The sequence below is a fragment of the Medicago sativa genome, chromosome 8 (genome assembly GCF_051527215.1).
Source record: "Medicago sativa cultivar Bolivia chromosome 8, Bolivia_mono, whole genome shotgun sequence".
In the NCBI taxonomy this organism is placed as follows: Eukaryota; Viridiplantae; Streptophyta; class Magnoliopsida; order Fabales; family Fabaceae; genus Medicago; species Medicago sativa.
The window spans coordinates 54,944,354-54,969,373 of NC_140756.1; the positions used below are offsets into that span (position 1 = coordinate 54,944,354).

The 25,020-nt window shown below is 34.2% G+C and overlaps 1 protein-coding gene and 1 pseudogene across 4 annotated transcripts; one reads left to right on the forward strand and one right to left on the reverse strand.

Moving 5' to 3' along the window:
• Positions 1-8,631: 8,631 nt before the first annotated feature.
• Positions 8,632-9,580, reverse strand: LOC146899627 (F-box/kelch-repeat protein At3g06240-like; annotated as a pseudogene).
• Positions 9,581-15,558: 5,978 nt separating this feature from the next.
• On the forward strand, positions 15,559-24,683 carry LOC146899628 (paired amphipathic helix protein Sin3-like 2). Of its 4 annotated transcripts, XM_085738056.1 has the most exons (9): positions 15,559-15,690; positions 16,039-16,120; positions 17,660-17,706; positions 17,770-17,913; positions 18,011-18,147; positions 22,803-22,878; positions 22,965-22,994; positions 23,742-23,887; positions 24,319-24,683. In XM_085738056.1, exons 2-9 carry the CDS (start codon positions 16,041-16,043, stop codon positions 24,445-24,447), a joined length of 789 nt encoding a protein of 262 aa, XP_085594182.1. In that variant the 5' UTR covers positions 15,559-15,690; positions 16,039-16,040; the 3' UTR covers positions 24,448-24,683. The 4 variants fall into 4 exon arrangements, with proteins under 4 accessions (XP_085594182.1, XP_085594180.1, XP_085594183.1 ...); XM_085738054.1 differs by having other exon boundaries at positions 17,660-17,913; XM_085738057.1 differs by lacking the exon at positions 17,660-17,706.
• Positions 24,684-25,020: the final 337 nt, after the last annotated feature.

Genomic DNA, 25,020 nt, shown 5'->3' on the forward strand with positions numbered 1-25,020 from the left:
AAACCAATTACACTCCCCTCTTCACTACAGAACAACCACAATTAATTTGACCCTAAACTAACTTTCTTTTAAAAAAAAAAAGCTTGAGCGCGCACACAAATATAAAAGTAAAATAACTTAGTTCCAACATTTATTTAAATAAAAGTAGAATAACTTAGTTCCAACATTTATTTATTTTTGTATTTAAGTTTTTTATTTGTGTGTTTGGGTCCAAACATTATCTTTCTCAATCATGTGACCCTGATAAGATGAGGAAAACTGTTATGGGCAACTTTTGGTGTTGTTCATTAATGGAGGAGAATTACTCTAAAATGGACTAAAAGCTACAACTATCACTATTCTAACAAACTAATTCTTCATTCATTCATTTTTTAATGATTACAATGAACATTCCCTTATTTCTAGCATTTGCATTCCCACAATTTAACCTATGACTCATCCTAATAGATCTCTCTAGATCCTTCTAAAATGCATGACTCATCACCTAATGTATCTTGATTATATTCTATTCTTATGGGCCTAACTTAGATCATTACAAAAATCATGGTTGTGGAAAACCCTAAGGTTATGTTTGGTTCAAACAGGGGCAGGGGAAGGAATTTTAATGGAGGGGAGGGGAAGGAAATGGATGGGAGTGTAGAGGTTTTAGTTATTATATGTTTGGTTCAAAAGGAGAGAAAAAAGGGGATGAATTTTAATTGTATATATGTTAGGTTCAAATTAAATGGGGAGGGGAGGTATTTTAAAACTAAATTAACTTTTTATCCTTATTATAATTCTTTAAGAGTCTTACGATTAAAATCCGCAAATCAAATAATCCATTGATATCAATTTTCTGATCTTGATGATTCATCTAACATAATAAAATATTTATAAAATTAAACTCTAGAAATATATTCACAATAATTTTTAATAATTTTTAAATTATATATAAATAAAATTCAATGTAATGGGCAATATAAACAAATAAATTAGAATATAATATATAAGAAAAAAAATTATCAAAAATGTTAATTCATGAATGTGAAAGAAGAACAGGAGTGCATATCGTAAAAATAGACTATTGTAAAAAAAAAAAAAAAAACACAAGTGCAATGTAAAAAAAAATTAGGGTTAAATATGTTTTTGGTCCCTATAAATATGTCAATTTTTTGTTTTAGTCCCTCTAAAATTTTCCTTCAACTTTTAACCCCTATAAAATTTTCAATCATCACTTTTGGTCCCTCTTTTAAAGTAAACTCATATGTAGAATTCATATTTTTTAATAAAATTTTCCAGAAAATTCAAAATAATATAAGAATCACTCCAAAAAAAATTTAGAATTTTTTAACAAAACATGAATTTAATATGAATTTTTACATTTTTTAAGGTTGAAAATTCATATTTAATTTGTGTTTTGTTAAAAAATTCTAATTTTTTTTAGGAAATATTTTTATAATATTTTACACATTTCTGCATAATTTCATTAAAAAAAATACATAAATTAAGTTAAAAATAGGGACCAACCTACACAGTTTGGGGGACTATGCCACGACCCAATAAAACTGAAACCACCTAAAAAGTAATCAAGAAACTAAGGATCTCTAAACTAACACTACGAATATAACAAATAAGACATTAAGATCAAAACTAAACTGAGCAATACAATTTCCTACTCCTCAAATGTTCTTCATGGTAAATATGATTTTGATTTTGCCTTCTTAATTGGATCGGGTAATGATACCTTCTGATCCCAAATCACTAGGAATGGTTTGAACATTTTGATTCTTTTGTTTCTTTGGCAGACAAGTAACTAGCAGGAACAGTACCTCCAACCATAATAATGCATGAGTGTTTGTCACATACATCCTTCTCTTTTACCAAGTCTCCCCATAATTTCCTTAAAATATTCACACTTAATGGATTTATTTGAGGTGTGAGATATTGTATCCAAACGGAAGACCTTAAGAATGAATCGGTTACGATACCCATGCGATGGAGAACCAGTATGTTGGAGAATATGCTCCAATGAATTTTACGGTGACGGTTACAACAAGGAATGGTGATACATGCAAAACAAACACACACTTCCACACACAATTCAGTATTTGCTCGAGGGGGAAAAATGTTCAAAGTTTAGCTCTGAGTTTATAAGTTTGTATAAAGTGATTATATATTACTTTGTATTTTTTTTTTTTGAATAATATTACTTTGTATTTATCATGGTGAAAAATGTGTGCCTTGACGATCATGTAAATGCTTTAAATTATATCAAATTAAAAATGTATAATTTGTTTTCTTGACATACATTCACATAAAAAATAAAAAATAAATATAAGGGCGTTTAATATAGACATAGTCCAAATGCAGACCTCGCTATTTTTAGTAAACTTACGATATTTTTTTCTTAATTTTTTATTATTATAATTTTTTTTTTATAAAAAAATGGGACGATCTACCTCTAGACCTCTCGTTAAGAGGGAAAGATTCCATTTTTATCTCATCCAAATATTTTTGGATAGAATGAAATGGATAACCAAAAAAGGAATAAACTATTTATTTGTTTTATTTTAATTCCATTTTAACCAAAAAAAAAAAAAGTCTACAATTAACGTGTCTGACTCAACCTATTTAAAATGTCGTATTCATGTGTTTATTGCCTAAGATAAACCATAGTGCACTAATCTCATTTGTTTAGTAAAGGCTAAATTCATTTTCCTAATTTCTCCACATATCAATTCATTAAGGACAAAGCCAGCCTGAAAGGACAAAGTCGCGGCTCATATTCAATCCAACAACAAACAGAAAAGACTAACATTGCATGCATCCTTGTGCAGCATGTATCTTTCATGAATTTTGCTCTTCACCCAGCACAAATCACTCGCACCCTGCAGCCTTTCCATTTTTACCCCTGCGTAAGTTAAGTAACGCTGCGCACCTTAACTTGCGCAAGTTGTATTTTATGCGCACCTTAAGTAGCGTTGCGTGAGTTAACTTGCACAACGTTACTTAAGTCATATATCACCAACACATAAACACATTTCCCTCATTTCTCCAACTTCCCAACTTCGAAATTTTTTCCCCCATATCCGATTTTCATCATTCTTGCGCCATTCAAAGCCAATTTCTCCCACATTATCAAGTAAGTGATGATTACCCTACTTAATTGCATTTAACTTGTAGAAATTTTAGTTTTTTTTTGAAGAAATATGACATTTTTAGGTTTTTATAAATTTTGCTTGCATGTTAGTTTTGATGATTGTTAGTGACGAATTAACTTAGGAATTGTTGTTTAGAAGTTGTTTAGAGTAGAATGTGGTAGTTTAGGGTCTACAAATTGTTAGATTAAGGTAGTTGTTTGAAAATTGCACACCATATGTTTGGTAAAATGTCTCAATGGTAATTATTTTGTTTTTTTTGGATTGTGACTTATCAAATTAGTTAGCATATGGTTTGTTAATTTTGATTATAACATGTTTGAGTGCAATGTGGTAGTTTACGGATTGAAATGACATTGTTGGAATTTTAGTGTTGTTGTTGAATTGTTGGAAATGACACAATGTGCGTGTGAAAATGTATATTGAATTTGTGTTTTGTTAAATGTTGTGCAGATATGCCTCTGTTATACCCTAATTTTGGACCTAAAAATACTTGCTCAAAATGTCTTTCCATCTCTGATATGTGTCTATTACTCTTGAGAGATTGCCAATGTGCTATTGTTTTACCCTGATATTTTACCATGCTTTATCTGCATATCTTACTGTCTTTGTTTTGAAAATATTTTCAACTGTGTATTTGTCTATGTTTTCTTGCATTTAAAACCATCCAAAAGGGTTTTCTTGCACCTCAAGTCATTTGAATTTGTCTCTGATCAATTGCATATTTCTCTGCATTTTCCTTATTTGCAAAAATCATTGAAAAGGGCATTTTAGTCATTTCATGCATTCAAATTCATTTTAATCCCTGAAAATTGTCTCTGAGTCTTTTCAATTTGTTTGTATAAATCCTTGTTTCAATTTCATGTTAAAATCCATTTCAAAAATTGCATTTGAGTCATTTTGAGTCAGTTTAGTCCCTAGGGGCACTTTGGTCATTTCACACAAAATTTTGACAGAGAGAGGTTACTTTAAAGTACCTCATTGGGTAGTTGGTTCATTTTAGTCCTTTTTGTGTTTTTTATTTTGTTTCACTTTAAGTTTTTTCCAAATTACCAATTTTAATTCAATTTTAGTTATTTTATTTTTTTAGTCCTTTTTGCATTTTAGTCCCTCTAAGTTTTAATTCTGTTTTTAGTCCTTTTTATGCAAATTGCATTTTTGTCCTTTGTTTTTGCCAAATTGCAGATTAGTCCCAAAGTTCCAGGAAATTGCAGAAAGGTCCTTAAAGTCTTAAAACTTAGCAAAGCCAAGTTCAAGTCCACGTGCCAGCATACTATTGGTCCAGAGGGCCATGTGTCAGCTTATAAATAGATGCACAGTGCCAGAAGCAAATGACTTCACGCCACATCACACAAACACAGTCCCCAATTCTCTCTCTTCTCCTCAGAATCAAAATCATAACCGTTTTCCAGATTCATCAAGAACACAAAGAACCTTCATCCCCAGATTCAAACCCTAACTGAATCAAATCCATCACAAATCCACGAATTCTCCACTGATTCTTATCAATTCAACCTCCAATTACACAATTCCAACATGAATTTCCAGAAAACATGAATTAAAACTGTTCCAATTTCACAATTTCTCACAATATTCAAGCGAGTTCGATTCGGTTCTCAATGGTTCTGTGAAAATCCTCATCATCGAACCGTTCTTTCCTCTTCTTGCAATTCAAGCTCAAGGCGATCACAAGAAGAAGATTGAAGAAGAGAAGAAGAAAGATCGAAGTGAAAACGAAGCAAAATCACACCGGTGAAGAAAACAAGGAAAATAACCGATTTATTTTCAGTGAAAGCTTACCAGAAGAACACGAAGAAGTTCAATCGAAGTTTTCCGGCGTTCCTCCGTAGCTTTTCCTCCGATTAAAACTCCGGTAAGTTCAAATCCTCAAAAACTATTTCCAGAATGTGATTCATGTTCGTTTCGCTTCGTATCTCATAGATCTAGGGTTGCTAAACAGAGAACAGTGAAAACACACCGTTAAACCTTCGTTTTCAACGAAAACAAACGAAGAACGAACGGAATCCGTCTTTCTCACCGGAGAAGACGATGATTCCATCGTTCTTTGAGGTTTACGGTGTGGTTATCACCATCCTTTTCATCTCCGGCGCCGTTAGGGTTAGATCGAAGAAGATGAGAGAACGAGAGAAAGACGAAAAGAAGAAAGAGAAAGAACGGTTGAAAATGAGGTGAGGACCGGCTCACAAGCTTTTATAGGGAGTGAACCAGACCAGTTCACCTGAACCAGTCTGGTTTGCTCCCAAACTGGTCTCTCCTTTGTTTATGACCGTTTGATCTGTTTCTCAAAGACGTGTACGGCGTAGATCTGACCTTTATGTGTGCCTGATATGTGTTATGGTGTGCTGCGTGTTCTGGTCCGTTAGATCTAAGTTAAACCTGGATCCGGTTTGATCTGATGGCTCTAAAGCTTTCCTGAGATCCGGATCCATGTTTAGCCTTGAGCCTGGGCTTGTTTTTTGTGTTTTCTTGCGTTTTGTTTGTTTTCTGGCTATTTGTTACACTATCGGTTGCTTTTTACACCTATGCCATGCCTAAAATCTTTCATAAAATTCTATAAAAATTTGTGCGTGTTTCTTGATGTTTTTTTGCAACCTTTTTGTGATATTTTCGTGCTAAAAGAGTGATAAAAAAAATATTGATATATTTTCTTGCTTTATTTCTTGAATTTTATATTAAAAAACTTGTGAAAATTGCATAATTTCAATTCCAATTCTTGATAAATGTCTGTGGTTCATGATATATGATTTTGTGAAGATTTGCTACTGTTTGAATATGTTTTTACTATATGTGTGTGTATGATGCTTAGTCGCTTGCTTTGCAAGTTTTTGTTTGTGAATAAATAATGTAAAATATGCTTAAATTCACTATTAAAATGCATGGCCTATCACATCCCTTTGATCCTCATTTTAAAATTTGAGTTCATGTCTTTAAAATGTGTTGAATTGTGAGGATTATAAGTCATGTGAACCTTGCATTTTGTGGTATGATTTTAGCTATATTTTGCATTATTTTGCTATGTTTTGTGGTGATTTTCTTACTTTCGTTATGGTAATTTTACTTGCCTCTATTTCAATTCCTATTATTCCTTATGCCACTAACCATTTTATTTCATGTTTCATTCATCCATAAGCATATCTCATCTCGTGTAACATCCCAGACTGCTTACAGGATTGCCGACTAACCCCACAAACCAACATGAGTCTTTTCAGCATGCTTTGTCCTCACTCACATGCTTACCGGGAAACTTCCAGGTAGGTCACCCATCCAAGTACTACTCCAAGCCAAGCACGCTTAACTGTGGAGTTCCTATGGATTGAGCTCCCGAAAAGAAGATGCATCTTGTTGATATGGGTAGTACCTAACAATTCTTATAAGCCTTCCTTCAACCATGTAGTCCCATACCTACACGGCCTCTGGATCCCTCTCATTCCGATGTGATTCGGTTCCTCCTATCAACGTGGGGTCATCCTGTAACAGCCCGGTGGTCCGACTCATCTCGCTTAAGTCCGGGGCCGGCCTAGCTCCGCCACTGTTACTGTGCCACGTTGTGGGTGTTACATGCCCACCAGCTTCCGCCTGGTTCGTCCCCGAACCACACCGTACTGGGAGAGGTCTGCTCTGATACCAAGTGTAACATCCCAGACTGCTTACAGGATTGCCGACTAACCCCACAAACCAACACGAGTCTTTTCAGCATGCTTTGTCCTCACTCACATGCTTACCGGGAAACTTCCCGGTAGGTCACCCATCCTAGTACTACTCCAAGCCAAGCACACTTAACTGTGGAGTTCCTATGGATTGAGCTCCCGAAAAGAAGATGCATCTTGTTAATATGGGTAGTACCTAACAATTCTTATAAGCCTTCCTTCAACCATGTAGTCCCATACCTACACGGCCTCTGGATCCCTCTCATTCCGATGTGATTCGGTTCCTCCTATCAACGTGGGGTCATCCTGTAACAGCCCGGTGGTCCGACTCATCCCGCTTAAGTCCGGGGCCGGCCTGGCTCCGCCACTGTTACTGTGCCACGTTGTGGGTGTTACATCTCATCTCATATTCTAGTTCTATTTCCTTGCCATTTAAATTTCATGCAAAGACTTAGAATGTAAAAAACCTAGGGATTTTGTATATTACTTTATGCTTTTATTTTCTTGCAAGAAGTAGTATGTAAACTAGGACCAATGTAAAAGGACAATGGACTCTAAACATGTACACCGACACTCACCGACACAAGCACACACCTCACATGGATACTTTAGATGTATGTTTAGGGTATGCATGCTTTAGATGTATGTTTAGGGTGTGTATGCTTTAGATGTATGTTTAGGAATCTTGAAACTTAGAAAAATCCATTTTCCAAATAAACATGAACAATCTCACTTGAAAACCCTTTTTTCGTAATAAATGGGAGTCAAAACTCCCCTATTTTCCTTTATTTTCTTAAACAAAAACTATTAATGAATTTTAATCATACTTAGACTTTATTTTGCAAAATGACTAATTCCACCTCACATTTTCCCAATGCTCATGCCCTTGAGGCCTTTCATCTCAATTCTTCAAAATTCCATTTCCAAACTTAAAATCAACCAACAAAAACAAAAAACACCTTTTTTCGAAGAGAACTACATGGAGTTTGATCCCTTAAAAGGGTATGTAGGCAAGAAGTCAAAACTTCTCCAATTCCAATAAAACAAAAATCCAAACACATTTTTCTCCCTCCAACTCTTAAGCTAGCAAACCCTTAGGTATGAATAACATTTTCAAATAGCATTTAAAAATAAAGCGCGCGTGTAGAAAGTAAAGACGGTTCCTATAGGATACTATAGTCGTTATGGGTGCCTAACACCTTCCCATGACGAAAACAACTCCCGGACCTCGATTCTCAAGGGTTTTTCTTATTTTTTCCCTTCCCTAGAAAAAATGAGATATCAAAGGTTAAAAAGGTTCAAACTTAATCAATGTTTGACACCCGAAAAACCAAGATAAAACAGCCTCGGAGGAATATGTCTCAGAGACCGCCTGAGTCGCCTCAGGATAGGAGTGACAGACTTAGGGCAGGGAGGATGGCCCCTACTAGTAGTGCACGGAGGAAGAAAGAAGCATTATGCCCTCCTATGGCTGGTCGAGGGAGAGGTGGGGGAACGAGACTTGCTAGACTTGATGCTGCAAGGGGGTCAACGTTGCAGAAGGGTCCATCCTAGACGGTGAACCCGACACAGTATCACCAAGATTATCAGGTGTATGAGCAGGCGCATGATCATGCGTATCAGTTTCAGGAGCCTCAGCCTCATCAGTATCAGTTTGTTATTGAGGAGCCTGCTGTTGAGGAGCCGCCTGTTATTGAGGAGCCTCGGCAGAATGATGAGCCTGAGCAGCATGATGGTGGGGCTCGTTTTTAGGGGATGCCGAGGGTGGTGTACGAGGCCGGCCCGGACGGCTATGCAGGGGGGTCTTCTGATCTCACCCTTTTACCTCACTTTGGAAGGAGATTCTGCTTATAAATTACCATATGACACAATTTTCCTTTGACACCAAGCTCCTCAATCATCATGGTACCCAAATCAAAGCACGCCAGCTCTTCACTATTTTTTATATGAGAATATATCCCCATTCTTCCCTCCTCCGATGGGACGTGCAACACAAGATAATGGCCCAACATTGAAGAGTTTAGTCCATGATTCTTTCACGCCAATTTCACCCAAAATTGATATGTGAAAAGTAGTTATTTCTCCACAATATGATATTAAAGCAATAGATTCATTAATTAATGTCACCAAGTGTCTCTTAACCCAATTAAGATCTAAAACATCATCATTGTCTTTGGGCATGGGAGTTGTAATAAAGAGTTCATTGCTCACGTCAAATGACACCAAACTTGTTTCGAAAAGGTGACCTTCACTTTTATACCACCAATGACACATTCCATCCATATAGAATCGGACAATTTCATAAGAATTATAAGGGATCTCCATCAAAGGAAAGTCAAAATCAAATTTAGTCCAAGAGTTGTTTCTGAAACTATATATCTCCCATTCAGGTTCATATGATATATCTTGCCATGGCACATCATGAAATCCCAAACCAAGTCTTCTACAATCATAATATGTTAGCTCATCAAATGTTGCACGCCGAATCACCTTATAGTCATTCCTAACATGGTCATAACCGAATCCATGATTAAGCGGTCCAAAATTCCGATAAGGTACACACTCAATATCGCTAGGAGGAATGATCTTGAATTCTTCGGTGGCTGGATTCCACAATGCAAGTCTTTCCTCATCAAAACGGAAAATACTGATACAAAGAATACCATTGATACTACGAGAACTCAAAATCTCAATATATTGGTTATCCTTTTGAAATGAAGGTAAGTAATCTAATTTGACCATGTTCTCAGACCTCTCATCAGAAAGGAAATACATAGAGGTCGGAAATACATAGGGGGGCTCTTGCTCTTGAAATGTGTTTGGAAACATGAGCGTCAATAGCAAAGTTAAATTTGTTGCTTAGAAAAAAACCACAAAACATAGAAATATTTACCCAAAAAGCATTCTTATAGAAATATTTTCTTCAATGTAAATTATTCTGATACCCACAAAACACCAACAGATAAATTAAATGCCTCAAATAAATCTTCTCCCCAACCTACAAAATAAAACCAACTTAGGGAACCCAAATGATTTGAATATCAAGATTTTGGACATATAGCTTCACGTTATCCAACTCAAAGAACCATCACCATCATCAAAGGAGAAGCATATATAGTACTCGAAGAAAAATAAACAATACAAATGCTTGAAGTAGAAGAAGATGAATACCCATTATACGATGAATAGCTCATTGATAGTAATCATTAGTTACAGTTGATGAATCATGGAGAATCAGTAAAGAAAGAGCCTTGGTTAAGACACAATATTCTCCACATTTGATGCACTCCTTTAGGAAAATTTTGTGATAATATCATTGATAATGGAAGTTGTGAGAATGTGATGTCTAACTACATGGTAGATAAATTAGATATACCAACCCTAAGTTATCCCAAATTATAGTGGCTTAACAAAGTAAAAGAAGTGAAAGTGACTAAGCATTGTCTAGCAAACATTTCTGTTAGTCCAAAATATCAACTTTTGTTCCAAGCTTTTTTAACAAGTTTCATACCGTTATTAACTTTGGTTGTTTCCAGAGGTTTATCCACAACACGTGGTTTCTTTTTTGTTGTTCTTCCCCTCTTTAATCTTAATTGGTTCAGTAATGTCATCATAAATCTTTAGACATTGGTATATTGAATGAACAATGATTTTACATTTTTCAAAAAAGATGGCATTCTTTAATACACCACTTCAACGTAAAATGCAAATCCATGATGTTCTACAAAAATATCTTCAAATATACTAGATGCGCTCGTGCAAGTGTACAAACTATAGTAAAGCATGTTTTGTTTCTTGAAATCAATTATAAAAAAAAAAAAAATTAAATCAACAATTAAAACTCTTTTTTTTATTGTTCAAATTTTAAACTTTTAATTTTAAACTCTTTTTCATTTGAATTTAAAAATAGTTTGATATAGTACCAAAAAATTGATTTATATAAAAAGATGTCAATAAATTTCAATCAATGACAATCATTTGATTGATTTTTTCTTAAAAAATATCATTTGATTGATTTGTAATTTATCATTCAATTCACGTAAAATGGAAATAATTTCACAATGATTCATTTCCCTAAAAAACAATCACACTCCCCTCTTCACTACAAAACAACCACAGTTAATTTTACCTTAAACAAACTTTCTTAAAAAAAGATTGAGCGTGCACACAAAAATAAAAGTAAAATAATTTAGTTCCAACATTTAATTACTTTTGCATTTAAGTTTTTTATTTGTGTGTCTAGGTCCGATCATTCTCTTTCTCAATTATGTGACCCCAATAAGATGAGGAAAACCATGGTTGTAGAAAACCCTAAGGTTATGTTTGGTTCAAACAAAGGCAGGGGGAGGAATTTTAATGGAGGGGAGGGGAAGAAAATGGATGGGAGTGTAGAGGTTTTAGTTATTATATGTTTGGTTCAAAGGAGTGGACAAAAGGGGATGGAGAGGTATTTTAAAATTAAATTACCTTTTTATCTTTATTATAAACTATAAGAGTCTTATGATTAAAATCCACAAATCAAATTCCATTGATATTCATGCTTTCCTTTACACCTCTTGCTTATGAATCAAAAAGCTAATGCCTAGGGTAACCAACGTGTCATATAAACCATACAAGTAAAATGCATCGGCAAAACTAGAAAATACATTTTTACTCCTCAAAGACTAGTATAAATTGGGGTGGTAGAAACTCATTTCATTCATTCACAAATTAAAAAAAAAAAATGTTCCAGTTTCTATAGTTAAATTATAGTTGATATATCTAGGTTCTGGTAGTTCTGCTCATAGTTTTCTTGAGTTCATACCAAGAGGAAGTTTTGTCAAAATCATTAGGGCATTAAGGTTTCAAGTCGAGGCTATGTTTGAATAGCTTTCAAAGGTAATCTGTAAGTTTGTTAAAATGTCAAAATTATCGTTATTATATTTTTAATTTATTCTATTTTAGTTGTTATAATGCCGAAATTATCGTTATTATATTCTCAATTTATTTTATGTTTAGTTGTTATAATGCTGAAAATTTCGTTATTATATTCTTAATTTATTCAAGTTTTAGTCGTTATAATGCTGAAATTATCGTTATTATATAGTTAATTATTATATTTTATGTCGTTATAATGCTGCAATTATCCTCGAGGGAAAGGGTCAAATAGTATTAGAAAATATAGTGTTAGGTTCCCAAGGGAAGTGAAATACCATGTGTAGTTGTATTCGGTTGGGTTCTGGGTAAGGAAAGATTTGGTGGTCTATGCCGTTTACGGTCTACCTCCGTTTCCTGGGAAGTCAACCATACTCTATACATTGTATTTTACTTGGTAGAAGTAAAATTCATGTGAGGAAATAAGCATGTAGAGAATTTGCATTTAGGAATGTGTAAGTCCACTACCGTGTGTATGGGCGCACAAGGTTAATCAACTGCCTTAATCCTGACTAGGATTATTATTGCATGCTTGGTTAGACTATAGTCGGGACTCGAAGAGCTTGGTTAGACTACGGTCGGGACCCAAAGAGCTTGGTTAGAGTATAGTCGGGACCCGATATTCTGAATAGGGGCGATCGACTTATAACAATTGGACCCCAGGTGAAGTTAGTTTGAGTAGCTCTCAAAAACTTGGAGTACGTTTGTGGCAACTGGTCTCGAGATATTCGATCTACGAAATTGGGATGAGTATCCTTGACAACGTCAAGTGGCCTGAGTCAGCATATAGCTTAAAGATACATCCAACAGGGGAATTTGATATCAGGAATATAGGTAGTTAAGATAGAGGTATACTTGAGGATAAGAAATATATATATCAAAGGATGATATGCTTGTACATGTGTTTTGTTATATATGAAACTGTTTTTCAACCCTTTTATTATACTCAACAATCATGTTTTCTATGTATGTCTAGTATTGTTGAATGTTGCAGATGGCAGAATACATCTCACCGCACTTTCCGATAACTCCGGGGCAGAGGCTTTAGAGTAAATTGGAGATTATTTTTCATGCCAATGACGACGAGGGTTTTTGGCACTTTGATGGCGTAGGAAACAGTGTTGTCTTCACTGGGATAGTTACCTATGTGTATAGGAGTCCAGGTATGGCATACACGATTTTTTAGGTCCCTATTCGTATTACACAGGAGTTGCCATTTCACCATATTTAGGATGCTCACCGCTATGCCCACAAGAATGTTCCGGTTTGATTAGAAGGCGAGTGGGCGGAAATGCTCGCACATATCGCCAGCTGTTCTCCCAAGTTTAGTTCCATTGTGGATAGTAGTATCCAATTATGTAATTCCTATTTAACAAACTCTTATATTGAGTTTATTAGGAGGCAATCAAATGAGGTTGCCCATGAGTTAGCTAAGGCAGCCACATTCCTTCATAGCTTTCGTATCTTTGATGAAATTCCAGCATATATTACTGATTTGATATTTAATGAAATGATATAAGTTATTTTCCCTAAAAAAAAATCATTAAGGAATACTCCATCAGTATAAAATATCTAAACTCTAACATCTTGATTCTATATCAAATACAAAACTTTGTCTCGGCTCTAAATTATATCGTTTAACTTAAATGTGTTGAAGTCATCGAATGCAAACCCATGTTCTCCAATAGAAAACTGAAAAAGTAGCATGTTCAATTGTAAACAAATAAAATAGGAAATAAACCTCATAATTTACCACCAAATGAATAAACTGCCATGCTTTTATAAAAACACAAAAAATGCATTATATTTTGTTGGAGAAATAGGCAAATAAAAATAGTGAAAAACAAATTGTGTTGGAACAAAATGTGTTTAACAATGAACCTTAAAGAGTTTTGATGATAACAAGGTATTAAAAATTGTAAATTGGACTAGCTAATATTTGTTCAAGTGTACAGGACCATAATTAAAAAGTTACATCATTTATTGGTTCTGAATGAGCAAATAAAGAGCAAAAAGGATCAACAAAATTGAAGCTTAGACGCTCCTGAAGGCAACTTGCTCCTGAAGAGAATAAGCGCTCCTGAAGTTAAGCCGCTCCTGAAGTTAGTAAAGTGCTCCTGAAGAATAGTGCTCCTGAAGACAAGAGGTCCAGAAGCTGCCTCATCAGAAGCCATTTCACCAGAAGCTGAAGATCAACTGAATTTGAGAAATTCAAGGATTCAAGAGCTGTGTCATGGATCGAAATTCATCAAAGGACAACAAAAGATCAGTGGAATTTTGCAACGGTCATTTCAAAGGTGTTTGAAGACACGTGCTTGCAATTTTGGACGAAAGCGTTGACATTGTACTTTGTACGAACTGTACAACCACCTTCTCCACTACTCTGTTTTGTGTCCACGCTACAAGACAAGAAAACAACTCCAGAATACGGCTTCGCCTACATAGATGTTCCTTTGGATAAGGAATGGATTTCAAATTGGTTCTTCATAGGACAACAACCAAATCAGGCAAAAGATCATTGGTGAAAGATCAAGCTTCAACAACGACTCTTTGATGTGCTGGCAATTTCACAACGTCTCTTTCACACCTCTATATAAAGGAGTGAAGACTTAGAGAATTGGCAATGCTGAACGAAAGACTCACAACATTTTTACAAGTGCCAAACCTCTGCTGAAATTGTTCTGCATTCACTTCGAATTTCTGTGTCTCAAAGTTTCATCTTAGAAATTCTTAAGTTATTGAGTCTGTATCTGATTTGTATTGTGAGCACCTCTGATTGTATATCAAGTGTTCAACCTTAAACAATTTTCTGTGTAATTTTGTTTAGTTAGAAGTCTCTTGCAGTTGTGCTTGAACAGGGAAGTCTCTTGATTGTGTTCTTGAGCAAAGGAAGACTCTTGCAAAGTGTGCTTGAGCAAAGGAAGTCTCTTGCAGGTGTGCTTGAGCAATTGTAATCAGATATTACTCTTAGTGAAATCTCCTTGGAAGTGCAAGGGGGACTGGACTACTTCCGGATTGTGGAAGGAACCAGTATAATTGCTTCGTGTCGTTCTTCTTCTCTCTCTCTGTTTTATTTCGCTGCATTTAGATTCTGATTACCACTTCAGAAGCTGTCTCACTTAGCTTCTGACCAGTGTGTTCAGTTTTTAGGAGAAACGAAGAATTTTCCAAAACACAATTCAACCCCCCTTCTTGTGTTTTTCCCACCATCAAATTGTCTATATAAAAATAAAAAATCAAGTATTACTTTACAAATGAATCATGATTCATTTTGATTGGTTAGAGAAAAACAAACGAGTTATGATCCATTTTTTTATTGGCTAAAATATTTAAATGAGTCATAATGGAGTTAAATGAAAATCATTTTGATTGGTTAGAGAAAAACAAATGAGTCATGATCCATTTTTTTATTGGCTAAAATATCTAAATGAGTCATGATGGAGGCAAATAAAAATAATGAAAAGCAGATTATTTATATGAAAAAAATGTATTACTTTACAAATGAGTCATGAGTCATTTTTATTGGCTAGTAAAAAGCAAATGAGTCACCATTCATGTTGTGATTGGCTAAAATATTTAAGTGAGTCATGATGGAGGCAAATGAAAATAATGAAAAACAAATTTTTTATATATAGAAAAAAATCATCTATTAATTTACACATGAGTTCTGATTCATTTTGATTGGCTAGTGAAAAATAAATGAGTCATGATCCATTTTTTGATTGGCTAAAATATTTAAGTGAGTCATAATCCATTTTGATTGGATGATAAAAAACATTAATTGAGAAGGACAATGTGAAAATACCAGTGTACTTAGTTTTAATTATAAATTTGAATGGATTTTTGTCACAACCAAACATACACTAAGATGTCACTCGCAAAGGATCTTTGATTTACACACATCAACCATTCCATACCTAAGATCATCATCATCATCATCACGTGTTTCAGGCCTTTCTGAATTCTCTTCGGTTAGATCCATTTTCTGGGTTTCATTTTGAATGATCTAAGATCTTGTAAATTCTACAGCTATCACCATCATCATCATCATCATCATCATCATCATCATCATCATCATCATCATCATCATCATCATCATCATCATCATCATCATTCACTTCTAGAATTTTTGGTTTACCCATCATCTGATTTAGGATCTTCTGAATTCTACAACCATCATCATCATCATCATAAATATTCACTTCTAGGATCTTTGATTTACCCATCATCCATTCCAACTTTATAAAATCTTTTTTTGTTTTGTAATATTACAGTGTTTGTTTTTCTTTCTTTTAATCATTTATTTATTCTTGAAACAGAAATGAAAAGGTCCAAAGATAATGAAGCTGCTGACATTGATTCACAACCCAAACGCCCCACGATGTCTACTACACAAGACTCGTAAGTTTTTATTTTATTTTATTTTTCATTATTTTTTGTTTGCAATGTGATTTTCGTTTATATTTATTCTGGTTAATGTTTAGTTTTATTTTAGTTTCTTGTAGAGTTTAACTTTGTGAAGCAAGATCATATTCATTTGCTTCTTTCTTGCATGATTTTTATCTCTAACTTCTGTAGTTATTTATTTTCATTATTATGAAACCCTAATTATATGAAATCTTCAATATTAACCAAACAGGAAGTTCAAAGTGCAACCTAGGGGGGTGAATTAGGTTTTCAGATATTTTAGGATTTTTTTATGGTAAGATTGTTTTTGTGAGTTTAAGGTTCTTATCATTTTTTTGGAAAATTATGTTGAACATATGAATGAATGCGAAAAATAAAGAGTGTAGGGAAGAGAAAAATGGACACAAGAAATTATAATGGTTCCCTTCTAAACTAAGGGCACATCCACTCCCTCCACACCCTGTGAAGGAATTCCACTACGATAGAATCTTTTTTACAAGCAACCTTACCCCAAGGCTCCCTAACAATCTTTCTATAGCACCCCCAGTATCTTTACAACAAGAATCTTCACCACACCCTATGTTGAAATTCTCACAAACAAACAAGATAGCACCCCACTATCTTTAACAAGAATCCTCAACAAACAATGATAAAATTTTTACAAATGAATAATGAAGAATAATTGTATGGTTGTTATCAAATTAATATCACTCTCAAATGAATATAACATGATGCGGAGAAACCATTTTGAATATGAAAATATAATCAAGGTTTCACAAAATGGAAGTTTGAAAGTTTTTGTGAGAAAGTGATATTTGATCTTTGAATATGAAAGTTGATTGATGTTTTATTGATCTGAAATCTGTTTATCGAGGCTTTAGAAAATGACCATGAAGCAATGCTACCATTCAAAAATGGTTTAAAATGAAAAGGCACAAATTTGAAATGGTTCCCATTCATAAAATTTGAAATTTTGAAAGTCGTAACCAATTGCTATATAGGGGTGTTAAACAAAAATAAAAAAAAAAGAAATTTTCACTATCCTAAATTCTTGGTGTCTCCACCATTTATTATGATAATTCTAAGAGAACTTCTATGTGGTGCGAATAAATACATTTACGACTTAGCTCAATTACATGTAAAATAACAATTGTGTAATTTTCCAAGCTATTTATTGATTTCTAGTTAGGTTATCTATAACTTAAGTATTGATAAATAAATGATGCTAGTGATGTTAAAACTATGGTAGCAGTTAATAAGGGATGCGCAAAATAGGATCACATGAGTATCAATTTGTGATTAATGTTAGCCATTGATTATAATTTAATTGACGGTTAAACCTTGGAGTAACTTTAACGAGTTACTCTTGGAGTCAATTATACATCCTCATTATAAATAGTATGTTCTACATAATGCAATTGAGATTTAGTATTTTCTTTCTCCATAGATATATTTCCCTTCAACTACATTCTACATTGTTAATGGTGTTTGAATTTCTTGAAATTGGTAAAGTTTTCAATGCTTTTTCATTAGGAATTTGTTTGTCGGACTGAGTACCGAGAAGGCCAACGATTTGCAAGGTGATCATGATCTCATTGTCAAAAATCTTGATCCAGAATTTAACAAAGGTTTGATAAGTGCAGAGGTGTCTGATGAACGAAACAGTGACATGACGATTGATACGAAAGGTGATCGCGACCTCATTGTCGAACATCCTGATCCAGAAATTAACAAAGGTTTGATGAGTGCAAATGAGGAGCGTGATGAAAAAAAGAAGTGTCATAAAGGTGAAGGTCATGATGTTGCATGATGAAGTTACATGATCATGATAGTGAACTCATTTACGTATGATTTGTTTATTACTTTAAAATATGTCATTTTCAGTTATGTCCAGTGAAGCATTTTCTTACCTTAACAAAGTCACGGAGAGGTTAGGAATACACGAGGATTACCAAAAATTTGAGAAGTCCCTACATAGCTACAGAATGGGAACAATTACAAGACAAGAACTACAAACAATGGTAAAATGGTTTATATTATCAATCAGAAAACAAATGAATAAAAGTCACAATAGATCTTCTGGTGTCAATACACCCTGCCCAATCAGCATCAGAAAAACCTTGCAAATGTAAAGGTGAGTTTCTGGGAAAGTGAAGACCTTTGCCTGGACATCCTTTGAGGTATCTGAGAACTCTCAAAGCAGCATGATGATGAGTTTGTGTGGGTTTAGAGAGAAATTGACTAAGTTGCTGAGTAATGAAGGTGATGTCAGGTATGGTAGTGGTCAAATAAAGCAATCTGCCTACCAATCTCCTATAAGAAGGAATATCATCATAAGGGAGAGATGAATCATGGTGAAGTTTGATTGAGGGATCAAAAGGTGTGGAGACAGGCTTAGAATGAATGGAGCCTGAATCAGACAAGAGATCCAAACAGTACCTTCTTTGACACAAAGAGATACCTTGTTTGGAATGAGCAACCTCCATACCCAAAAATTATTTAAGTTGGCCAAGATTCTTGATTTTGAAAGAGTTGTGTAAGATAGATTTGATATGATCAAACTCAATCAATGAATCTCTAGCAAGTATGATATCATCTACATACACCAATAAAACTGTAAAGGATGAAGCAGTTTTCTTGATAAACAAGGAATGATCAGATGGTGCTTGAATGTGATGATGCTGCAATAGGACAGAAGTCAACTTCTTAAACCATTTCCTGCTTGCTTGTTTGAGACCATATAAGGATTTCATCAGTTTGCAAACTTGATTAGGTTTGGATGATGAAACACCTGGTGGAAGAGTCATGTATACATCCTCTTGTAAATCACCATGGAGGAAGGCATTATTTACATCAAGTTGATGTAAATTCCAATGATTGATTGATGCCAAAGCAAGAACCAATCTTACTGTGGTCATTTTAGCCACAGGTGAAAATGTGTCAAAAAAATCAATGCCTTCAATCTGGTTGTATCCTTTGGCCACAATTCTGGCTTTGTACCTCTCAATAGAGCCATCTGCATGGTACTTGACTCTATAGATCCATTTACAACCAATAGGTGTGACATGTTCTGATAGATCAACAAGTTTCCAGGTACCAGTTGACTCAAGAGCATAAAGTTCAGCTTGCATTGTTTGCTTCCAGCAGTCAAATTTGTTTGCCTCAGTGAAAGATTTAGGTTCTAGGTTGGAATGTAAAGAGTTGACAAAACAAGAATGTTGGTTAGACAATTTATGATGAGAAACATAATGTGTAATAGGATAAAGAGAAGCATGAGTATTATTACAGACATAATCTTGTAAGTATGCAGGAGTATTAGAGACTCTAGTTGACTGTCTAGTAGGAGCAGGTAAAGTGGGAGCAGGAGGAGTAGGGTTGTCAAGAGAAGAGTCAAAGGAGGGTCATCAACAATGATGGAAGGAATAGAAGTGAGATCATGAGAAGTGGAAAGTTGTGTGGTAGGTGTGGAGGAAAAATACTCCCATTGAGAAGTGATGGAATCAGGATTGCTAGGATAGGGAAGAATGTGTTCAGAAAAGATAACATGTCTAGAAATGAAAATGGTTCTAGAATGCATGTCTAAGAGTATGAAACCCTTATAACCTAATTGAAAACCAAGAAATATAGACTTTCTAACTCTGGGATGCAATTTGGTTCTATTAACATGTAGTGAGGATGCATAACAGAGACATCCAAACACTTTAAAGGATGAAATATCAGGAAGTTTATGGTATAAAACTTGAAAGGGAGATTGATTTTGAAGGATAGGAGTGGTGATTCTATTGATAAGATAAACTGCATGAAGAATGGCATAAGACCAGTAAGAAGAGGGAAGTTTGGATTGAAAAAGAAGGGCTCTACCAACATTAAGAATATGTTGGTGTTTTCTCTCAACTCTTGCATTTTGTTGAGGAGTTTCAACAATGATATTTGGTGTAAGATACCAAGAGAGGCATAAAAATCAGAAAGCATGAATTCTGGTCCATTACCAGACCTAATGATTTTAGGGGTAACTTTGAATTGGTTTTGAATCATGGTGATAAAGGATTTGACACAATGGGGAACTTCAGCTTTGGATTTAAGCAATATGATCCATAGAAATCTACTATGATCATCAACAGTGGTTAAAAAATATTTGTGACCATGAACAGATGAAACAGATAAGGGACCCCATATGTCAAGATGCAACAATTCAAAATTAGAAGATGCATGAGATAAACTAGAAGTAAAGGGAATGTGCTTCTGCTTGGCAAAGTGACAAATGTCACAAGTTGCTTTATTATCATTGATAATAGAAGAGTACAAAGATGACATTTTATCCATTCTTTGATGAGATAAATGTCCCAATCTGAAATGCCATAAGACTTTAACAGGAATAAACTGGCTTGCATTACAAGTAATAGCAGAAACAGAAGTACATGGTACATTTATTGTGCTAGAAACAGAATTGATAGAAGCTAAATTTGAACTATGAAACTTGTATAGGCCATCTTGCTGACTAGCCAAACCAATCATCTTCAATGACTTGGTGTCCTGTATAAGACATTGTGTAGCAGAAAAGTGAAAAACACATGATAGAGATTGACACACTTTAGCAACATACATGAGATTCAACTTCAAGGTTGGACAATATAAAACATTGGTAAGATAAAATTGAGGACTGAATGTGATAGTACCAGCTTGATGAATAACAACAGTAGTGTTATTAGGCAGATTAACATAAACATGTTTAATAGAGTAAAGGGATGAAAAATGAGATAAATGGCTGCAAATATGTTCATTAGCACCTGAATCAAGTAACCAATATGAATTTGAAGGTAAAGAGGAGGAATGGATACTGTATATACATGCAGATGAGGAGGAAGCAGAATATCCAGGAGTGTTTTGAGGGGAAACATTTATATGATTGGTGGTAGGACCAGAAGGAGGGGCTGAGGCTGAGGAAATCAAATTTGCTTGCTGAAGCAGAGATACAAGTTGATCAAGCTGATCCTGAGCCAAACCAATATTACCATAAACATTGCCAATACCACCAGAAACAACATTAACTCCACCAGAAACATTACTTGCATCAGAAGATTCAACTGAAGAGGCATTAGCTTGTGAATGACTAGTAGATTGTGACTGAGTGTTAGATTTGTTGGGAAAGCCATGCTTTTGATAACAATACTCAACAGTATGGTTATATCTATTGCAAATTGAGCAATATCTAGTAGAAGGTTTAGTGAAGGAACCTCTACCACGACCTTGAGGTCTTCTAGCATCAGAAGCATTCACAAGAACAGAGCCTTCATCCATGGAGGAAAGAGAAGGAGACAGTATAGTGTTACTCTCTTCCTAGACAACTAGAGAGAAAACCTTATTCAAAGAAGGTAAAGGATCAAGTAGAAGAACTTGAGTTTTCACAACTGAAAACTGATCATTCAGGCCAGTTAGAAACTGAATGATTTGATCTTCAACACGATACTCTTTGTTAGCTCTCATAGCAGCACATTGACACTGAACTGGACAAGTGCAATTCTGAATAGGACGATGAGAATGAAGCTCTTCCCATAGAGCTTTCAACTCAGTGAAATACTCCAAAACTGATTTGGAACCTTGCTTGAGATTATTAATGGAAGAACGCAAATTTGCAATTCTGATACGATCTACCTTGGAGAATCTTTCTTTAAGGTCTTGCCAAACTTCAAACGCTGTATCATGAAAGACAATAGTTTGTGCAATCGAATCAGAAACTGAAGAAATGAGCCAAGATTGCACAAGATGATTGCAACGTTCCCAAGCATTTATGTTAAGATCATCATCATCTGGAACAGGGATGGATCCGTTGATGAAAGGGAGTTTGTTCTTCGCGCCAAGAGCACGCTGCATAGATCTACTCCAAGAAAGATAATTGGAGCCATTAAATTTGGGAGAAATTATCACAGAGTGACGACCTTCACTCGGATGAACGTAAAATGGAGATTCAGTATCTTCGCGCTGATTACGAACCATGGTGAATCAGAGGAAGAACAAAAATTGAAGAAGGAGAAGAATCAATTCACGAGAAATGTGAAGAAAAAGAAAGTCTCAATAAGAAATTGAGATCAAAAGCAAGAAGAAAAACAGAGTGATGAAGAAGCTTGAGCTTCAAGCTTCAATGGCGGAAAACGGTTAGAACTGGATCGTAACTAACTCTCTCTCTCTTGAAGAGAGAAACTGATACCATATTATCAATTAGAAAACAAATGAATAAAACTCACAAATCTTATTAATTGGTAAATGATTACAAGCTTATTTATAGATGAAATAGAGTGCACTATAGTAACTGTAGGTTTACAACATCTAATCAACTCTAAACACTAGGCTTCATTTTGTTTCTTGTGCTCCAAGTTATGTTTATCATCCTTGTTGTGTGGTAACTTGTGCTGCAAGTTATCTTCTTCACTTTGATCATGTAATAGTTTATACATCCAAATTTTCAGAAGTTACATTTTTGGATTTTCTGTCACATCCTATAACTCTTGAATTTAATTTGGCTTGCATTGAACATTAAATTTTAATACAAAAATTATGTTAAAATACTGAAATGAAGAAGAATTCATGTTGTATTTTGTTGAAGATAATTAACGGTGAAATATGTTCCGTTGAGCCATACTCTATATAATTGTTAAAACTCAATGTCTTATTCTTTCAGATAGGCGATTTGTTGGGAAAACATTCTGATCTTGTGGAGGGATTTAATGAGTTTTTGACACAATGTGAATCCAATGGTAATTTTACAACTAATTTTCACATCAATATAAAGTCTAATTTTTTCTCCCTTTATTATTATTTCTAATAAAGTGTTGTTTTGCAGAAGGATTATTTGCTCATGTCTTGAATAAAAGTAAGTTATATGGTTTTCTGTTATATTTTTAAGCATCGCTTTATCTTTTGGTAGCATGGCAGGACATGCATATTTGAACAAACGAATCAAATATACTTCAAATTGCTATCTCATATATTGTTCACCTGTGAATAAAAAATTGCATAAATTAGAATTTTGTTGATGTTGTGAAGTATTTTGTAACTCTTGAAAAGTCATTATAAAAAGCAAAATGCATTTTTTTTTTTGCCACTTATCATGGGAAAAGTTTTAAAAACTTAAGGTCTCTCTATTGAGAAATGCTGGCGCTGGGCCATACAAAATACTTTCTTTTTTTTGCATGACAGGATTAGAAACGACAATATTAAATACAAGAGAAAGAGAGAGTCGGGGTCGAACCTATCATAAAAAAGATGGTGGCAACTTGACATAGGTGGTTTGGAAATGTATAGAAAATACCTGTAGATTTTGTAATGGGGCGAGTAGATCAGATTGAGCGTAGTAAAATGAATAGAGGCAGAAGTGTCTAGAAAAACTATATGAGAAACTCGGATTGAATAGAGAATATATTGCATTGTTTGATCGATGTAGTATACCCCACTTAGTGGGATGAGGCTTGCTTGTTGTCATTGTTTGCATGTTTTACTTATACGATGAAAAACCACATATTCAATTTGTTTTGGTGATTTATCATTTGTTTGATAGTGATTTTAACGATATTTCCCTTTATTATTCATTTTATAACTTTAAAAAGTTTTGCTGTCTCAGGTATGTACGGTTGGTACAGTGAAGAACTTGCCTTCCTTGAAAAAGTCAAAGAGAAATTAAACAATCCTGAAAATTATCAGGTTTTTTTGAAGTGCCTACATATCCATGCCAGCAAAATAATTACCCGAGAGGAATTACAATTATTGGTATGGTTTATACTTTTATGTATCCAAATTTGTACAAGCTGCATTTCCAAATTTTTGTTGCCATATCGTATTAGTACTCTTCAACTTATTTTAGTTTGCATTCCTTTGAACACTAACATTTTAATTAAAAAAAGATTACATGGTAAGGAATCGAAGAATAAAATATTAGAGACATAGAGAAACAAATCCATTTTCAAATACATACAAATATAAAATGTCCTTCATGAGGAAAACCTGAAAAAAAAAAGTGTTGGAAATGTTGAATGATATTGTGAAATTAAGTTATATTTTGTTCAAGAACTGAGGTTTACACTCCATTCAGTTTAGGATCAGATTTACTTCCATACATTTTACACTAGTTAAATTTGTTATGTTGAAAAATGATGTAAGTAGTTGCTAATATATGGTAGCTTATTTTATATGTCCAACAGGTGTATGATTTATTGGGAAAATATACCGATCTTATGGGCGAATTTAATGACTTCATGACACAAAGTGAAAAGAAGGATGCCATACTTGTTAAAGCCTTGAAGGGTCGTCAAATCTTTCACGGGTTGTAAACTCTTGGAAGATTTTGATGCTTGAAGCATAAAACTAATACATGCTTGCGTGTCTCTTAATCAATCTTGATGACTTCTCTTACTTGAGTATCCAAGCCATCTTCTCAGTTATAATTTTGTGTTGCTTCCAGCTTGAGATTATTAAACATGTTTTTAACCATATACTTAAGGAAGTTATTCAGTAGTATGTATTTAGAAGACTTCTTTTGTTATCAAAAAGTTTATTGTCATTAAAACCAATGACTAGGAGGATTGCTTCCATAAAAGAGTTTATTATTTCACATTTTCCCCACAATTTGATTTTACTAAGCCACTGAGCTATTTAATTTGAAAAATATATTCAACATTAATATTTGTGACAAGTCAATTTGGAAGTGTGATATTCAAACGACCCAACAATGGCTCTTGCTCTTGAAGTGTGTTTGGAAACATGAGAGTCAAGAGCAAAGTTATAATTTGTTGCTTAGAAAAAAACAACAAAACATATAGAAATATTTACCCAAAAAGCATTCTTATAGAAATATTTTCTTCAATTAATGTAAATTATTCTGATACCCACAAAACACCAACAGA

Coding starts and splice junctions, on each gene's coding strand:
- LOC146899628 (XM_085738054.1), top strand. CDS start 16,041: ATGAAAAGGTCCAAAGATAATGAAGCTGCTGACATTGATTCACAACCC. Junction 17,914..18,010: donor AAAAAAGAAGTGTCATAAAG/GTGAAGGTCATG, acceptor TGTCATTTTCAG/TTATGTCCAGTGAAGCATTT. Junction 22,995..23,741: donor TGCTCATGTCTTGAATAAAA/GTAAGTTATATG, acceptor TTGCTGTCTCAG/GTATGTACGGTTGGTACAGT.